This window comes from Galeopterus variegatus, unplaced genomic scaffold (assembly GCF_000696425.1).
Source record: "Galeopterus variegatus unplaced genomic scaffold, G_variegatus-3.0.2 Scaffold2351, whole genome shotgun sequence".
Lineage (NCBI taxonomy): Eukaryota > Metazoa > Chordata > Mammalia > Dermoptera > Cynocephalidae > Galeopterus > Galeopterus variegatus.
This window is the reverse complement of record NW_007728462.1, coordinates 123183-137115: the sequence shown is the minus strand read 5'-3', so window position 1 is coordinate 137115 and position 13933 is coordinate 123183. Positions and strand designations below refer to the sequence as shown.

The 13933-nt window shown below is 37.7% G+C and overlaps 1 protein-coding gene across 1 annotated transcript in view; it reads right to left on the bottom strand.

The window, feature by feature from the left end:
* Window positions 1-13402, bottom strand: part of RANBP3L (RAN binding protein 3-like) — a 22238-nt gene extending 8836 nt beyond the window's left edge. Inside the window, exons 1-9 of the mRNA XM_008581420.1 lie at window positions 13351-13402; window positions 10786-10844; window positions 9736-9775; window positions 9146-9223; window positions 8258-8332; window positions 6180-6251; window positions 5688-5824; window positions 3975-4078; window positions 2482-2566 (exon numbers count right to left, since the gene is read on the bottom strand). Of these exons, the coding sequence (XP_008579642.1) occupies window positions 2482-2566; window positions 3975-4078; window positions 5688-5824; window positions 6180-6251; window positions 8258-8332; window positions 9146-9223; window positions 9736-9775; window positions 10786-10844; window positions 13351-13402 (702 nt within the window). The remainder of the gene's footprint in view (window positions 1-2481; window positions 2567-3974; window positions 4079-5687; window positions 5825-6179; window positions 6252-8257; window positions 8333-9145; window positions 9224-9735; window positions 9776-10785; window positions 10845-13350) is intronic.
* Between the last annotated feature and the right edge of the window lie 531 nt (window positions 13403-13933).

The window sequence follows — 13933 nt, the reverse complement described above, 5'->3', positions numbered from 1 at the left end:
CCGCACTCCCAAGCGGCGCACTGTAGCAGTGCGCCACCGGGCCGGCCCAGAAAACACATTCTAGTAACCACCAGCCTAGTTCAGGAAGGATCTAGTCCCAGGGACAATGGGAAAAGTTCTAGTGGAAGAAAAGAATGTAGCATCTGTGCCATCCTCCCACTAGTCTAACCTGATGCCTAACAGGTGCACCTATCACCTCTGTTTTAAGGTATTTCAGTATTACCAGCAATTCACTCTTGCTATCCACAATATTCATGTTATCTTTTAAATTTATCTCTTCTTACTAGATTATAAACACATCTAGGGCACAATGTCTCCTTTAGCTTTTCATAACCACTTACTCAGGTGGTTTTTAAACCTGGCTGCATATTAGAATCACTTAACACCTGGCCTCACCCACAGAGATTCTAATCTAATTGGTCTGGGGTGAAGCCCAGGCATAAGAAATACTTTAAAGGCTCACCAGATGATTCTAATATGCAACCAAATTTGAGACTGATGTTTTATGTATCATAAGAACTCAATACATGTTTGGTAAATTGAGTTGAATGTAAGAATTGATCCTGTAAGTTTGGAAAGCATCTGTAGGGAAAATATAGGAAAATGTTCAGGGCCCCTCAGATGTTCAGAATCTTGCCAAGCATTTGATGTAAATAGACACGTGCACTCAGGTGTTCCTTGATTATTGTCTAATGTAAGTGCACATGTGCACCCAGGTGTCCTGGGTTATGGACTTAAGTATAAAGGATGAATGGCTCTGATCCACAGTGCCCCTGCCCCTAGGGGGCCATAGGGAGGCCTGTACTGCTGCTGGAGGCTGTTGCTGCCAGCTGTTGCTGTCACTGTCCCCAGATGCCCCAAAAGGCCACTGCTGCTGCTGTTTCTGCTCCTCGGGCTCCTGCTGCTACTGCTGCTACTGCTGAGGACTGAGCTCGTGCCGTCTGCCAGTGGCTCCCAGGTTCTTTCCCAATTACCTAACGTGGACCTGCGTGTGAGGGGTCTGGTGACCCAGTCTGTACAATGGCTTTGAAGGGTCTGTGAGCCCTAGCCCTGACAATATAAGTGGAAACTTAGTATAACTAAAATAATGAAATGTTTTGGCTTTAGCTATGAATGCTTTAACAATACAATTGGTGTAGTCGGTAGCTTTATAGCATCTTAATTGTGTCTGACATTTTACAGAAGCTTTGGCTAGTCTAATGTCAAACTTAGAAGTAAATGATATGAAATAAATGTGCCTAAATATATTGCCTGGAACTTCTCCCTGGAGGTTGGTCCATTCTAGTTCAAATACAAAGGTGTGGGTCAACAACTTTAGGGATCGTAGAGTAGACCTTCATCTTGGAAGTGACAGAAGGGTACCTCTAAGCTAAAAAAGCTATGATACCACTCTTGGGGTGTTCCCTGAGGCAGGTCTGAAATAAATTAGGTCTTTAAAATTACTGATTTATAAAAGCCCTAAAAATCTTGGAAAAGCAGGTTTCATGAGTTGGTCCTTTTATTAATCTGAACCCTTACATAGGTTTTAAAATCTCTGCAGCTTCCTTGGGATTCTTCATGTAACTGGTAACTAAGACAAGCTAGCCACCTTGGGCCTACCTCAGCCATGATCCTGATCTGAGTGACAGCTGAAAAAGGCTTGAAGATATGACAAACCAGTCTGGCCCGTTAGCCCAGTTGGTTAGAGCGGAGCCTTATAACACCAAGGTCACAGGGTTTGGATCCCCGTATTGATCAGCCGTCAAAAAATTAAAATAAAAAGATATGATGAACCAGATGAAACCACAGGTACTCTTGTTCCACAGCTTTCGCTTTGTCACACAATTCCCCACTGTAGATGACGCTTTCTTAGAAATCGGATCTTTGTGGAGGACAGAGCAGCACCTCCCTCATGCAGGAAGATGCTCAGTATTAAATAAGGATGATAGTAATGAGATAGGCGTTTTTACACAGCAATTATATTCCCCTAGGCAAGTAAAGCACTATGATTTTCCTTTTAAAGCTAGCAAAAAAAAAAAAAGGTATTATAATGCTTTTTGAAGTAAGAGCTTGAAGAAAAGGGCTGTGGTTAACTAATAAGAATAAATTGGCAAATGAGTTTAAATACTTCTTGTTATAAAAAGTGCTATTGAAAGGCTACATTAAAATGTCATTACCAGTTGAGCTTACCTATTACAGATAATTATGGGATTTCCTTGGATACGTTTGGTTTAACACAAGTCAGATAACTATTTAATATTTCACATCAGTAATAATGTTATAATTTTACAGTTCCCTTCCTCTGTGGATTCCTATCTATTATTCTAATAACTAGGACATGCTTCCCAGGAGAATCTTTCCAGTTAAAAAAAAGAAAAGGTTCCTCTGAACCCAGGAGTTGAAATGTGTACTACAATTTAACATTGCTTTTAATTGATTGCCTTCAGAAATTTGAAGTGACAGCTCTTTATATAATAATAAAAACATTTACCAAAATCTTACCAAAACTCTTTCTACCATGTTTTCTCCAAAAACAAAATTGGAACTGCAGCTTTTAAAAGAATACTTATCTTCATTTGGTTGGCATCTAAGAAAAAGAAATAAGAATTTCTTATTTTAAATATGTGGATAAAACCATTTTAAACCTTAGCAAGCAAAACAATCAGATGATTTAATAGACTTTCGTAAAGCATAAACATCTACTGCTAGTTCTTGTTTAAAGAAAAATGAAGAAAACATTGAGATAGGTATTTCCAGAGATGATATCAAAATACTAGCCAGCTGTTCCAGCACTGGCAGAGATCAGCCCTGACTTTCTCATGCCCATCACTGTACTGCCTGCGGGGTCAGCCAGGAGGGCTGTCCAGCCCTTACCTTTCTGCTTTTGCAGCACAGCTTGTCCAATCTCTAATCTCCACTCTTCTCTTCCCCAAGTGGCTGATGCTTTTAACAATCAGAGATCTCCAGGGCAAGAGCAAAGTCAATCTATTTTGTCATTTATACTTGAGTGTGCATAGGTTCCTTCCAGAAACTTTTTTTAAATATTAATTTAATTAATTAATTTTAATATATAATTTTTAATATTAAAAGTGTTTTCCATGATGAGAAACTTGAAGACATGCAGCCCTCTCTTTATAGGCAGATGTGCTCACGGTCCTTCATTGCACCCGAATATGAACAGTAGGCAAGTGCTACTGTACCTGAATGGGGCCTAATCATGTACGTCAATTTATGTCTACACCTAGTTTTACTCTTCTCTCAGTATGAACATTCCTTGTCACTGGTAATACTGATAAATATTAACATTTTATTTTGCAAATTTATACTGCTTTCCTTGTCGTCTATCCAGCCTACACCAATACATAATGAATAATCCCAAACATAATTAAAAAGAAAAAAGAATGCCAGAGAAAGGGGAAGAAAGGCTGATTTAATAACCAGATAATTAATGCCTAACTAAATAAAAGCTTAGTCATACCTTTACGTAGTGTTCTCATCCAAGTCAAGACAATGAAGACAATCCAATATTAATATAATATTTAAATATCAGAGATATTTTGAAAGTCATTTTAAACTTGTGTTCTTATAAAATCTCCTTTCAAACTGAAATCCTGGCCATTTATCCAAACTGAAATCTTTGTGATTTATCCATACAAGTTCAGAAAATTATTATTATTATTATTATTATTTTTTTGTCTTTTTTCCGTGTCCGGCAACGGATCGCAACCCTCAGTGTTGCCCCCGTATCGGACCGGGGACCGGCAACGGGATCGCAAGCCTCGGCGTTGCTCCCGCACCTCGCTCAGCCAGTGAGCGGGAGCCGGTCTGTACGTGGGATCCGAACCCTCGGACGGGAGCGCCGCCGCGCTTCCCAAGCGGCGCACTATCCAGTGCGCCACCGGGCCGGCCCCAGAAAATTATTTTTTGCAAATGGTTATAATGATAAAAGAAAGCAAGACTAAAAGTACACTTCTGTTTTCCCATTATTAACTTACACTTCTGATATTGCACCTAGAAGATGCTGGTTAGTAGACAGCTGGACTGAAATTCTGGCACTTGGTAAATTTTCACTTAGCATATAGGAGTTCCCCTCAGAAATCTGAAAGAAAAGGAATCCATCAAAAAATTTATTGAAATTGCCTTACTATAACAACATCAGACAAGGAAACAATAGTTATAGTTAAATATATTGAACTGTTACTGTTTTCAAGTACTGCCCTAAGCATTTTATGTACATTATCCTCAGAAATCTGAAAGAAAAGGAATCCATCAAAAAATTTATTGAAATTGCCTTACTATAACGACATCAGACAAGGAAACAATAGTTATAGTTAAATATATTGAACTGTTACTGTTTTCAAGTACTGCCCTAAGCATTTTATGTACATTAACTCATTTACTCCTAACAACACTATCCACTTCTATTATCCACCTTTTACAGACAAGTAAAGTGACTCAAAGAACTTAAATAACTTGCTCAGGTGACATACAAAGGAATGAAGCTGACATTTGAGCACAGGGCTAATCTGACACCAGAGACTGCACACATCGTCATAATATTCAGAAATCCTGAAACCTTTTGCTACTTTTACCTTTTTAGCCAAATGGAGTTAATTCTCATTTCTGGGTCCATGAAGCTGTCTTTCAGAACTATTTAATCCCTGCAAACATCCTAAGAGCTTCACCATTACAGCCACCCAGTGTGAGAGGAAACTCCATTCATCTCTGCATCCTGAAATTTTCGAATGTTAACTTAACCAATGAGTTATACTTTCTTATGTGTATATACATATGTGTATTACCCATATTCATGTGTAAATGTAGGATTGAGGAATTTCAGAACTGGATAGTGGCAGAGGCAGGACTACCAATCTGATCTTTTTTCATTGAATCAAAATGGGTAGTATTTTTCACATTTCCATGTGTTGCTGTCCTTATGTTCAGTATGAGTAAACAAAACAAAACTATGCGACCCTCAATAGTTCAGCTGGAAACAAATCGATAATGGAATAACTCGAATTCCAAACTGTCTATCTTGTGTCCTATTCCTCCCAAGCATCTGCTTCTACTGGGAGACACATCTAAGAACTATAGCAACAGAATATTCCCAACCCCATAACTGCATGGCCTGAGCAAATTAATATCTCTTTAGAAAGGCCTAAAATGAGTGATTTTGACACTATAATAGTTGGAAGAGGGAATTCTTATCCGTCTCTGGCAACTACACTTTATAGGGAGTTCTCTGCTCCTGTTATCCATGAAGACGGGTCTGAAGTGGATCCCTGGTGTGACCTAAACTGGCAAAGCCACACTATGATATTGACCATCTGGGGATGTAGAAAATCCCCATTCCTTTTTTGACTACTGACTCTGTCACCTGCTTACCCTGTGCTCCCCTGATTCTTACATGGAATTGGGGCTCTGGAATAAGATCCCCAGGTTCCCACTGCCCGATAACTCAGCTTCACAACTTCAGAGAGACATCAAGATTTATTTCAGGAAACAACTCTCCATTTTAAGAGGACAAGTTTAATAAGGATACCAAGGGCTTTTTGCTATCTAGCCTTGGTGTTTCAGGAGCCTGGCAGCTGCTTCATCAACAAAACAAAACTCAGGCAGCCCCTAATTCTGGATTCCAGGGCCCCAAGCAATCTATGAAAAGAAGGATGAGGGACTGAGGTCAGTCCTACCATCAAGGGTTTTCTTACCTTATTTTTGTTTTTTTCTTTAGTCTTGCAGGATTCCAATGCATTGTGCCCAAGGGTTTTTAATTTTTCACAGCTCTGAGCTTGAGGTGGCTGCAAAGTAGCAGGTCTTAGAACATGTTCAGAATGTTTCATGGGACCTTAAAAGAATAGAATTAAAGGGTCAATGTATTTTTAGTGAAATGCTCCTTCCTCCCTATTTTTAACTAATATAATGCTTATTTTCTAAAGTCATGATTAAATGAGGGATTCATGTCAACTAATCAAGGTCAAAATAGCCATTGAATTGCCTACTACTCATTCTCTGCCTAGCTTTTGCCCAATAACTATTCATTTTGACCATAGCACGTGGTTTGCCAAATATATTCCTTTATGTTTTTTCACTCCACTCTGCCTGCTTCCACAGCCCCAACACACACATGTATATGCAGATTAAAATATAGAAGGTAAAATGTAAATTTTCTGAGGCTTTTAAAATAGAAAGAAGCTACAAACCTTGATCCGCACTGTTCACATCAACATTTCTTTGCACAAGAGTTGATGTCATAAAAACATTGTTCTTTGTCACTGTAAGAAAACATTTAACTTTTTAAAAATCTATGAGAGTGCGTTAGTGTCTACACTATTGGGGGTTTAATGGTCCTGTTCTGAACTCATCAGTAGATGTCACTGTTGGCAATAACAGTAGGCCATGCATATTAGAGCACTAAAATGGGACTGCCGGATGAGTTTTGCTACATGGTTCTGTTTACTCTCAGAAATCTAAGTGAAAACTTAGATTACCAACAGAAAAGGCAGTCTTCTGAGAATCACGAAATAGAGTACTGTGAGAAAATCTACAGATTATAAAATCTGCAGTGGTAATGAGCCTTCTGTGCATCAGTATGTAGCTCTTATAGAATATTATAAAACTGTTAACAAAAAAGTCTGTTCTTCTCCCACCCTAGTCTTTCATGAGTATATACCTGAAGAGAGAAGTAAAGATGACCATTATGCTAGGTTATTTCTCTGTAAGTGTATTAGTGGGGAAAGACCGTATAGAATTTCTATACACTTCAAAGGGACCTCCTCTTGATCACAAATTGCAAAAACAGCAGCCTTTGGCATTTGCTTAACAGAGATAAGACTAAGAATTGCTTACTCAAAGTATTCTTCAAAGTATTATGACACATTATAAATGTTTCTTCTCTAATTCAAAGTTCACTTTAATGGTTTTTATGAATTTTATTACTGAAAATCAGCAATGAATGGGCCATATTAAATTGTACTGTTTTTCTCCTTTCCAACAGCAACATTCTGTACAATATAAAATGGAATGGTGCCTACTGATAGCAGTGCTACCTTATTTATTCTTTCTTTTTGTGTGTGTGTCTGATTTTAAAAATGAATTAAAATGACTGAAGCAGTTATCTAGATAACTTAAAGCCATCCCTTTGCTTTACGCAGAAATGCAATAAAACAGAACACCTCTGCCTCTAAGATTAGGACTTCTATTTCTCTTCACGCCTGTAGCTCGTCAGTCAGGTTTAGACCGGGCCTATGACCGTTCCTTAGTATGTCAGGCACCTTATCCTTTTTTTTTTTTTATTTCCTTTTTGTCTTTTTTTCGTGTCCGGCAACAGATCGCAACCCTCAGTGTCGCGCCCGTACCGGACCGGGACCGGCAACGGGATCACAACCCTCGGTGCTGCGCCCGCACTCAGCCAGTGAGCGGGAACCGGTCTGTATGTGGGATCCAAACCCTCGGCGGGAGCGCCGCCGCGCTCCCAAGCGGCGCACTGTAGCAGTGCGCCACCGGGCCAGCCCAGGCACCTTATCCTTAATGGATAAGGATTAATGAATATGGATTCATTCACTTGAAAACTGTAGTTCCTGGGTAAAGTGGGATCAGTTAAAAGGAAATGAATATTTGTACTTTTTATTTCTTAGTGACAAATTTAACTTGGAAAAAGGCAATTGGTTGTAAAGTAGAAATAAAAACACACAAGAATAGAAATAATCATTTTAATGTGGAGAAAGTGCCAATCATTTCAAATATCTTATTATGATAAATAGTTTTACTTAACAAAGCATTACACATTTCAAGTAAAGAGAAGTAATGTTTTAATTAGTCTCTAACGGAATCATATTCTAAACTTTAGAATATGAATCTAAAGCACAGTTATATATTCTGAGTACTACATATTATAAACTATGTAGATGGACAATAATAAATAAAATAAAGCAAGTTCACAGTTATATATTCTGAGTACTACATATTATAAACTATGTAGATGGACAATAATAAATAAAGCAAGTTCTTATTTTATAGTGCTGCCTTATATAAAATAATGCTATCATAAACATGAAGCTCTAAAAAATATCAACAAGTTCAAACTTTCTGCCAAACATTAATGTATATACTGTCTGGATTTGTGGAATTAGAATTTATAAGGTATTTTTCCATGCATACTTTGCTAAGGCGTCTATTTGATTTGTTGCTAAAATGTCAGCATTTTGCCATAGCCGAGAAAGAAAACTAATAAAAACAATTTCGAAAAGTCAGGCTTGAGATTCAAGAAACTCTTTATTACCTGGCCCAGAAGGGGGGAAGGTTGGGAGGTCAGTGAAGGATGAAGATCTCATTTGCTTCTGAGACAAGGTTGACACTAAAAGCAGATTGCAAACTAAAGTCAATAAGGAAATGGGTTTTTTGTTTGTTTTGCTTTGGATTTTTGCTGTTTAGGAAAAATTTTTTATATCAGTAGTTTAGAAAAATCTTTGTATTTTTATCAGTAAAAATAAAGAGTGCTTCTGGTGAGGATTTTCATTTAATTCAATAAGTGTTTCTTGAGTGCTCACTCTATCAGGCATGAAGATGACCTCAAGGAACTCACATTGGAGGAGACAGACATATATATAAATAGCTATATTACAAGGCAGAAGGCAATCTGACCTATAATAAAAGGAATCACTGGAGTACTTTGAGCACAGAAGAGGGGCAAACTGAGTTAATGATTTACTCAGAATACACTGTATGATAAAGTACTTTTTTTAAAAGGGTAGACATCATTTATTTACATAGATGGTTATTTTAAATATGACTATTTCCCCTAATTACAAAATCAATACATGCTCAATGCAGAAACTTCGGGAACACAGCAAAATACAAAAGTGGGACTGGTGGGGGTGGAGGAAGGAGGGGACCAAATTACTTGTAATTCCATTACCTGAAGTAACCACTGCTAGCACTGTGACTTATGTCCTTTTCAGTATTTTTTTCCAATGCTGGTCATTGAATTTTTAAATACTGGCTCACTCTACAATCCATTTTATAGTTTGTTGCTTTCATATAACAATATATTAAAAACACTATCCAATGGGTAGACTTAACATTATCCATTTGAAAAGTTTCTTAGTAATCTTACATTCAGAATAAACATAATAAATAGCAAACAGCCAACAGTCAAGGCTATCCCTACCTGTTTGGGACTGAGAATCTGTAGTCTGCAAAGTAAAAGATGAAGACCGTACACGTTTTCTTGAAAAACCATTACATTCTGCAAGAAATTCAATGAGATAAGTAAAATTGCTTGCAATAACAAATTATCCTCAATCCATGATATGGGAGGATAAACAGAATTTCCTTTTGTCTACATAGATCATCATTTGGTAATGTATTACCAATATTATCCTGAAGCACAATTTTAAATATTTGAGCTAATAAGTTGGTGATGATAAACCTATAGGGCATATCATACTAGTATGAAACAATTAGAAATGAGCGGCTTCAGCAAGAAACTGTATATGCATTCTGAGGTTCTACAGGAAACGTTTTTGGTAGGTTAAGGGACAGGTAGTGGAGAATCATGGAATTTTAGTTACTAGCATCAGTGTTCTCAGACACCTGCAAGCCATCTTTCAAAACAAAAGCCAATCTACTTGCGCTTTCAAAAACATGAGAAATCATTAAATTTTACAGAGTCTGTGCCACATGCTTATTATAAAATAAGTGCCAGCTTATTTTCTTTGTGTAAAGATTGATTTTGAAATATAGGATGTAAGTCATTACCATGTTCTACTGCTTCATACAGAGTGTCTTCTGCAGGTCTCTAAAAGAAAGCAAAACTGCCAATGAGAGCTGAGTATTTGCTGTTCTTACATCAGCTTGCCACCCCACTACTTTATATGACAGTTCTCAGAAGGCAGGTCTATTCAGACCAACCAGGACAAAGCAGCTCACATTTATTCACTAGTCATGGAGTCAAGGAAAAGCAAAGTCTAGTACAGTGGTTTTATGTTTCAATGACTATGGAGTCATTAGTGGGAGTTTGTTTAAAATGTAGATTTTGAGGCGCCAACTCTCAATATCCCGAAATGGTTGATCTGGAGTGGGGCCCAAGAATCTGCTTTTTTAATGAGAGCTTGGAGGTTGAGATTTTCTTTAGGTTAGTTTATTTTGTGGGTAATAGAATAAATTACCTGCATAAGTAAGAATAAATACCAAGAAAATAATAATAAACTAAAGTGATAATGCTACTAATCTTATTGTTTTTCAAAGCAGATGATTTTAGCATGATGCCAAAAAAGCAGACAGAGTTCATAAGATCCCTTTTAAATCAAATGTCACAGTTTAGAATTTATTTTATACCCAGTTCTAGGCTAGTTCAGTGGTACAAACCCATGAGGAGTTTTAGCACTCCTAATCTCAGCCCCTCCCCTTTTCAAGTCTCTCTAAATAAACATATTATTTTGGTGAAAACAACAGTTTAGAATTTATTTTATACCCAGTTCTAGGCTAGTTCAGTGGTACAAACCCATGAGGAGCTTTAGCACTCCTAATCTCAGCCCCTCCCCTTTTCAAGTCTCTCTAAATAAACATATTATTTTGGTGAAAACAGCATGTTATCCGTAGCTTCAGACAAGGCCTCTGGATCCCTATTTCAGCCAAATTGATATCCATAAATCCCAACTAGATAAATATTCTGGAGGCACTACTACTCTAGTGAAGAACAGCAGGATAAACCCATGCAGCGGTTCCGTCTTTTAGTATAGCTAGCTTCTTGAAATATAATTTTCCCTGTCAAAGTAAATCAAACAAACAAAAGTAGGTACATCTCACCTTAAAAGTTTGTTCTCCCTTTTCAAAAACAAATATTGGTTGAGCAATGACAGATTTTTCTGTAAAAGAAAAAGAACAGTCAAGAAATCAAAGCATACTCTGACATTTCTAACACAAACTAAAAAATATTTGAAGAAATTGTTTTACATGGGTTAGGGTTAGTTGTATATTTATAAATAATTTAACAGTTAATTATAGAAATAAATACTTGGGGGAAGTGATTTCTATTTATGGAAAGTATGTTTCCATAAATAGAGAGGTAATCCTATTAAAAGAACATGCATTAAGTGTTTAAGGAAAACAAAATATAATTACTTGCTTTTAGAATCTCATCAGGACATAGTGATTAACATTTTTACTTTAAGAATAAAAAGTTTCAATGGGTGAAAATCTCATCTGAGAAAGTACTTCTACTTGGGTTGAATCTTAAGGTATAAACCATATAGATATTCTGCATTCCATCCTTAAAATGATCCAGAAATAATAAAATTTACTTCACTAGAGTGGTCATATACTAAACTATATTTAGATTAAGGATCAGTCTTACACAGTGTTGTGAAGTAGGTAAAGTTTGTCTCCAGCCCTGCCAGGCTGGTTACTTTTTTACATTTTCCTGTCTTGGAAAGACAACAGAGAGAAACTCAGTCACTCTAGGGTATACATGAATAATAACAGCTTTAAATATCAACACTCCAGAATTCCTAGGAAATATATGGCAGTTAAGAGCTTGGCCTCTGGAGTTAGAAAGGCATATGTTCAAATATAGTCTTCACCATGAATTGGCTATATATTTTGGGAAACTTAATATGTCTGTACCTTAGTTTCCTCATCTGCAAAAAATGAAGATTATAACAGTCCTTACCTCATTGAGTTTATGCAAAGATTAAATGAGGTTTTTAGATGTAATTATTTGGATTTTAACAAGACCAAGATAAATAAATAAATAAAGCCTTAAAGAAAGGATATTAAATATTTGGCATGCCACCAATCCTCATTCTAAAACTCATAGCTGACATTGCTAACTGATGACAACACACTCCCGATGAGCCCAGATAAGACCTCGGAACTTTTCTTCTAGCAGCCATTACCACTATATTGTCTTTGCATACATTGAGGTAATTTTCCATCCCTGAACTGAATGAATGAAGCTCTAGCTGAGGAATTTTAAGAAACTATCAGTCAATTACATCTTTTATATGCCATAAAGGGGTTCTCCATTTCTCCACAATTTTATCCCCTAAGATAGTGTCATAAACTCCGCCAGGCTACCTTTTATAAATCTCCAGGAGCCATATGAACTTGGGTACTTGCCATAAAGGGGTTCTCCATTTCTCCACAATTTTATCCCCTAAGATAGTGTCATAAACTCCACCAGGCTACCTTTTATAAATCTCCAGGAGCCATATGAACTTGGGTACTTTTTTCCAGTCCAGTTTCAGTTTCTATGAAAGTGCTTACTGTGCTGTCTGCCCTTGGAGCCAAGTTAGCACCAGCTGAAAATGCTCAGTAACAAACTGTCATTTCCATCCACATGAAACTGTAGTTCAATGATTTGTTCTTTCTCAAAATAAGCTCCTTTTCTAGCAATTACATTAGATTTAAGCAATAAGATTCCAAGTAACTTTGAGAGGAAATAGTTTTTTTGAATGTATAGTGGAATATTTATGAATTAGAATAATAATGGGGCTCTTCTGAACTGGGCTTAGGGCAGTCATCCTGAAAATAGCACGACTTGGTCTAAGCCTAGACAAATAACATGTTGACTTTCCCTCCATCAAAACATACAGCTAAAAATACACAAAAGCTATTTTCACTGCTGCATTAAGGAGGAAATTACAAAGCTTGCATATTGGAGGGCATATGGTAAAGTAAGAAGGCGACCTTTGTTTATTAATTCAACAAATATTTATTGAGCATCTTTTTTGTGCCCATACTGTGCTAAGGACACACGGTCTGCTTGAAGGTTTATTAGTATCAGTGTAGCCACCTTCTGTCCTTGACACTGCCCAGCACATTAGTTAGAAAGCAGATAATCTCCATACCTCCTCTTCCACCTGGATTCTCTCCCCTTCTCCCAAGCAATTTTCTTGGTTCCAAACAGTCTAAAGTAAGCATTTATCAAGCCATCAGGTTCATACCAGACTTATCTGACTCAGCAGGAGAATTTTAAAATGAAAACAAGATCCTTAAAATTATATTTGTAAAATTTAGTCCTTTTTTCCTAATATAGTCACTAATCAATCCATTTATTCAACAAGTACGTATTGAGGGGTGACTATGTACAAGGTGTCATGGATAAAGGCCAGGACCGCTCATACTGCGTAATGTGACATACTTGTCTGTCCTCAGCATCTCAGTGAAGCTCAAAGGGCAGGGCAAGAGAAGATACAGGGTAGAGAGGAAGGCAGTCAGAAAGAGCTCTGCCCACCATGCAACCCCTGATTCTGCTATAGTGAGGGGAGGGTGTCCCATGATCTCTACGGTCCTGGGGTTCTGAGTTCCTACCTGCAGAAAGAGTGCCCCAGTGGACTGCTGAAGACCTGGTGCGGGGTGACCTTGATTCACCTGGCTTTGTATTCTCATGGCCAGGGACCTCCACTGGGGCAATACCTCCCATTCGTTCCCAGGGGAGAAGGCTGACTGGAGAGCACGGGCTGGGTCAGCCCCTTCTTCACTCTCTTTTGAGATCTACCTGTCACCAAGACCGTAGCTTCTCAGCTCCAGGGGGAGGTCTACCTTGTTGACTAGGCTGGGAGAGGGTGGGTTGGTCTTTCTGACTCAGGGGTGAAACATTAACAAGCCTACTTGTCTACAGCTGTTCCTACATTTTCCAACCAGATGATCTGGTATTCAAGGCGATATTTTTAATCTTCAACTGCTTGATGTTTGCTTTTCTCAACTTTTCAGAACTTGGACAAGGAATAGGAAATGACATATTGGGTGTTCAAAACCTCAGCAGTCAGCTCTGTTACTTTCTTCCTGTCTAATCTTGGGCAGGTTACTACTTAGCCTCTCTGAACCTAAGTGTTCTCAACAGTTTTTTAAAAAAGGTAACAACAGTACATCCCTCACAGGATGATTTGTGAGGATACAGGTAGTTAATATGCATAAAATAACACAGTACCTGGCACATAGTAAGTGCCCAATA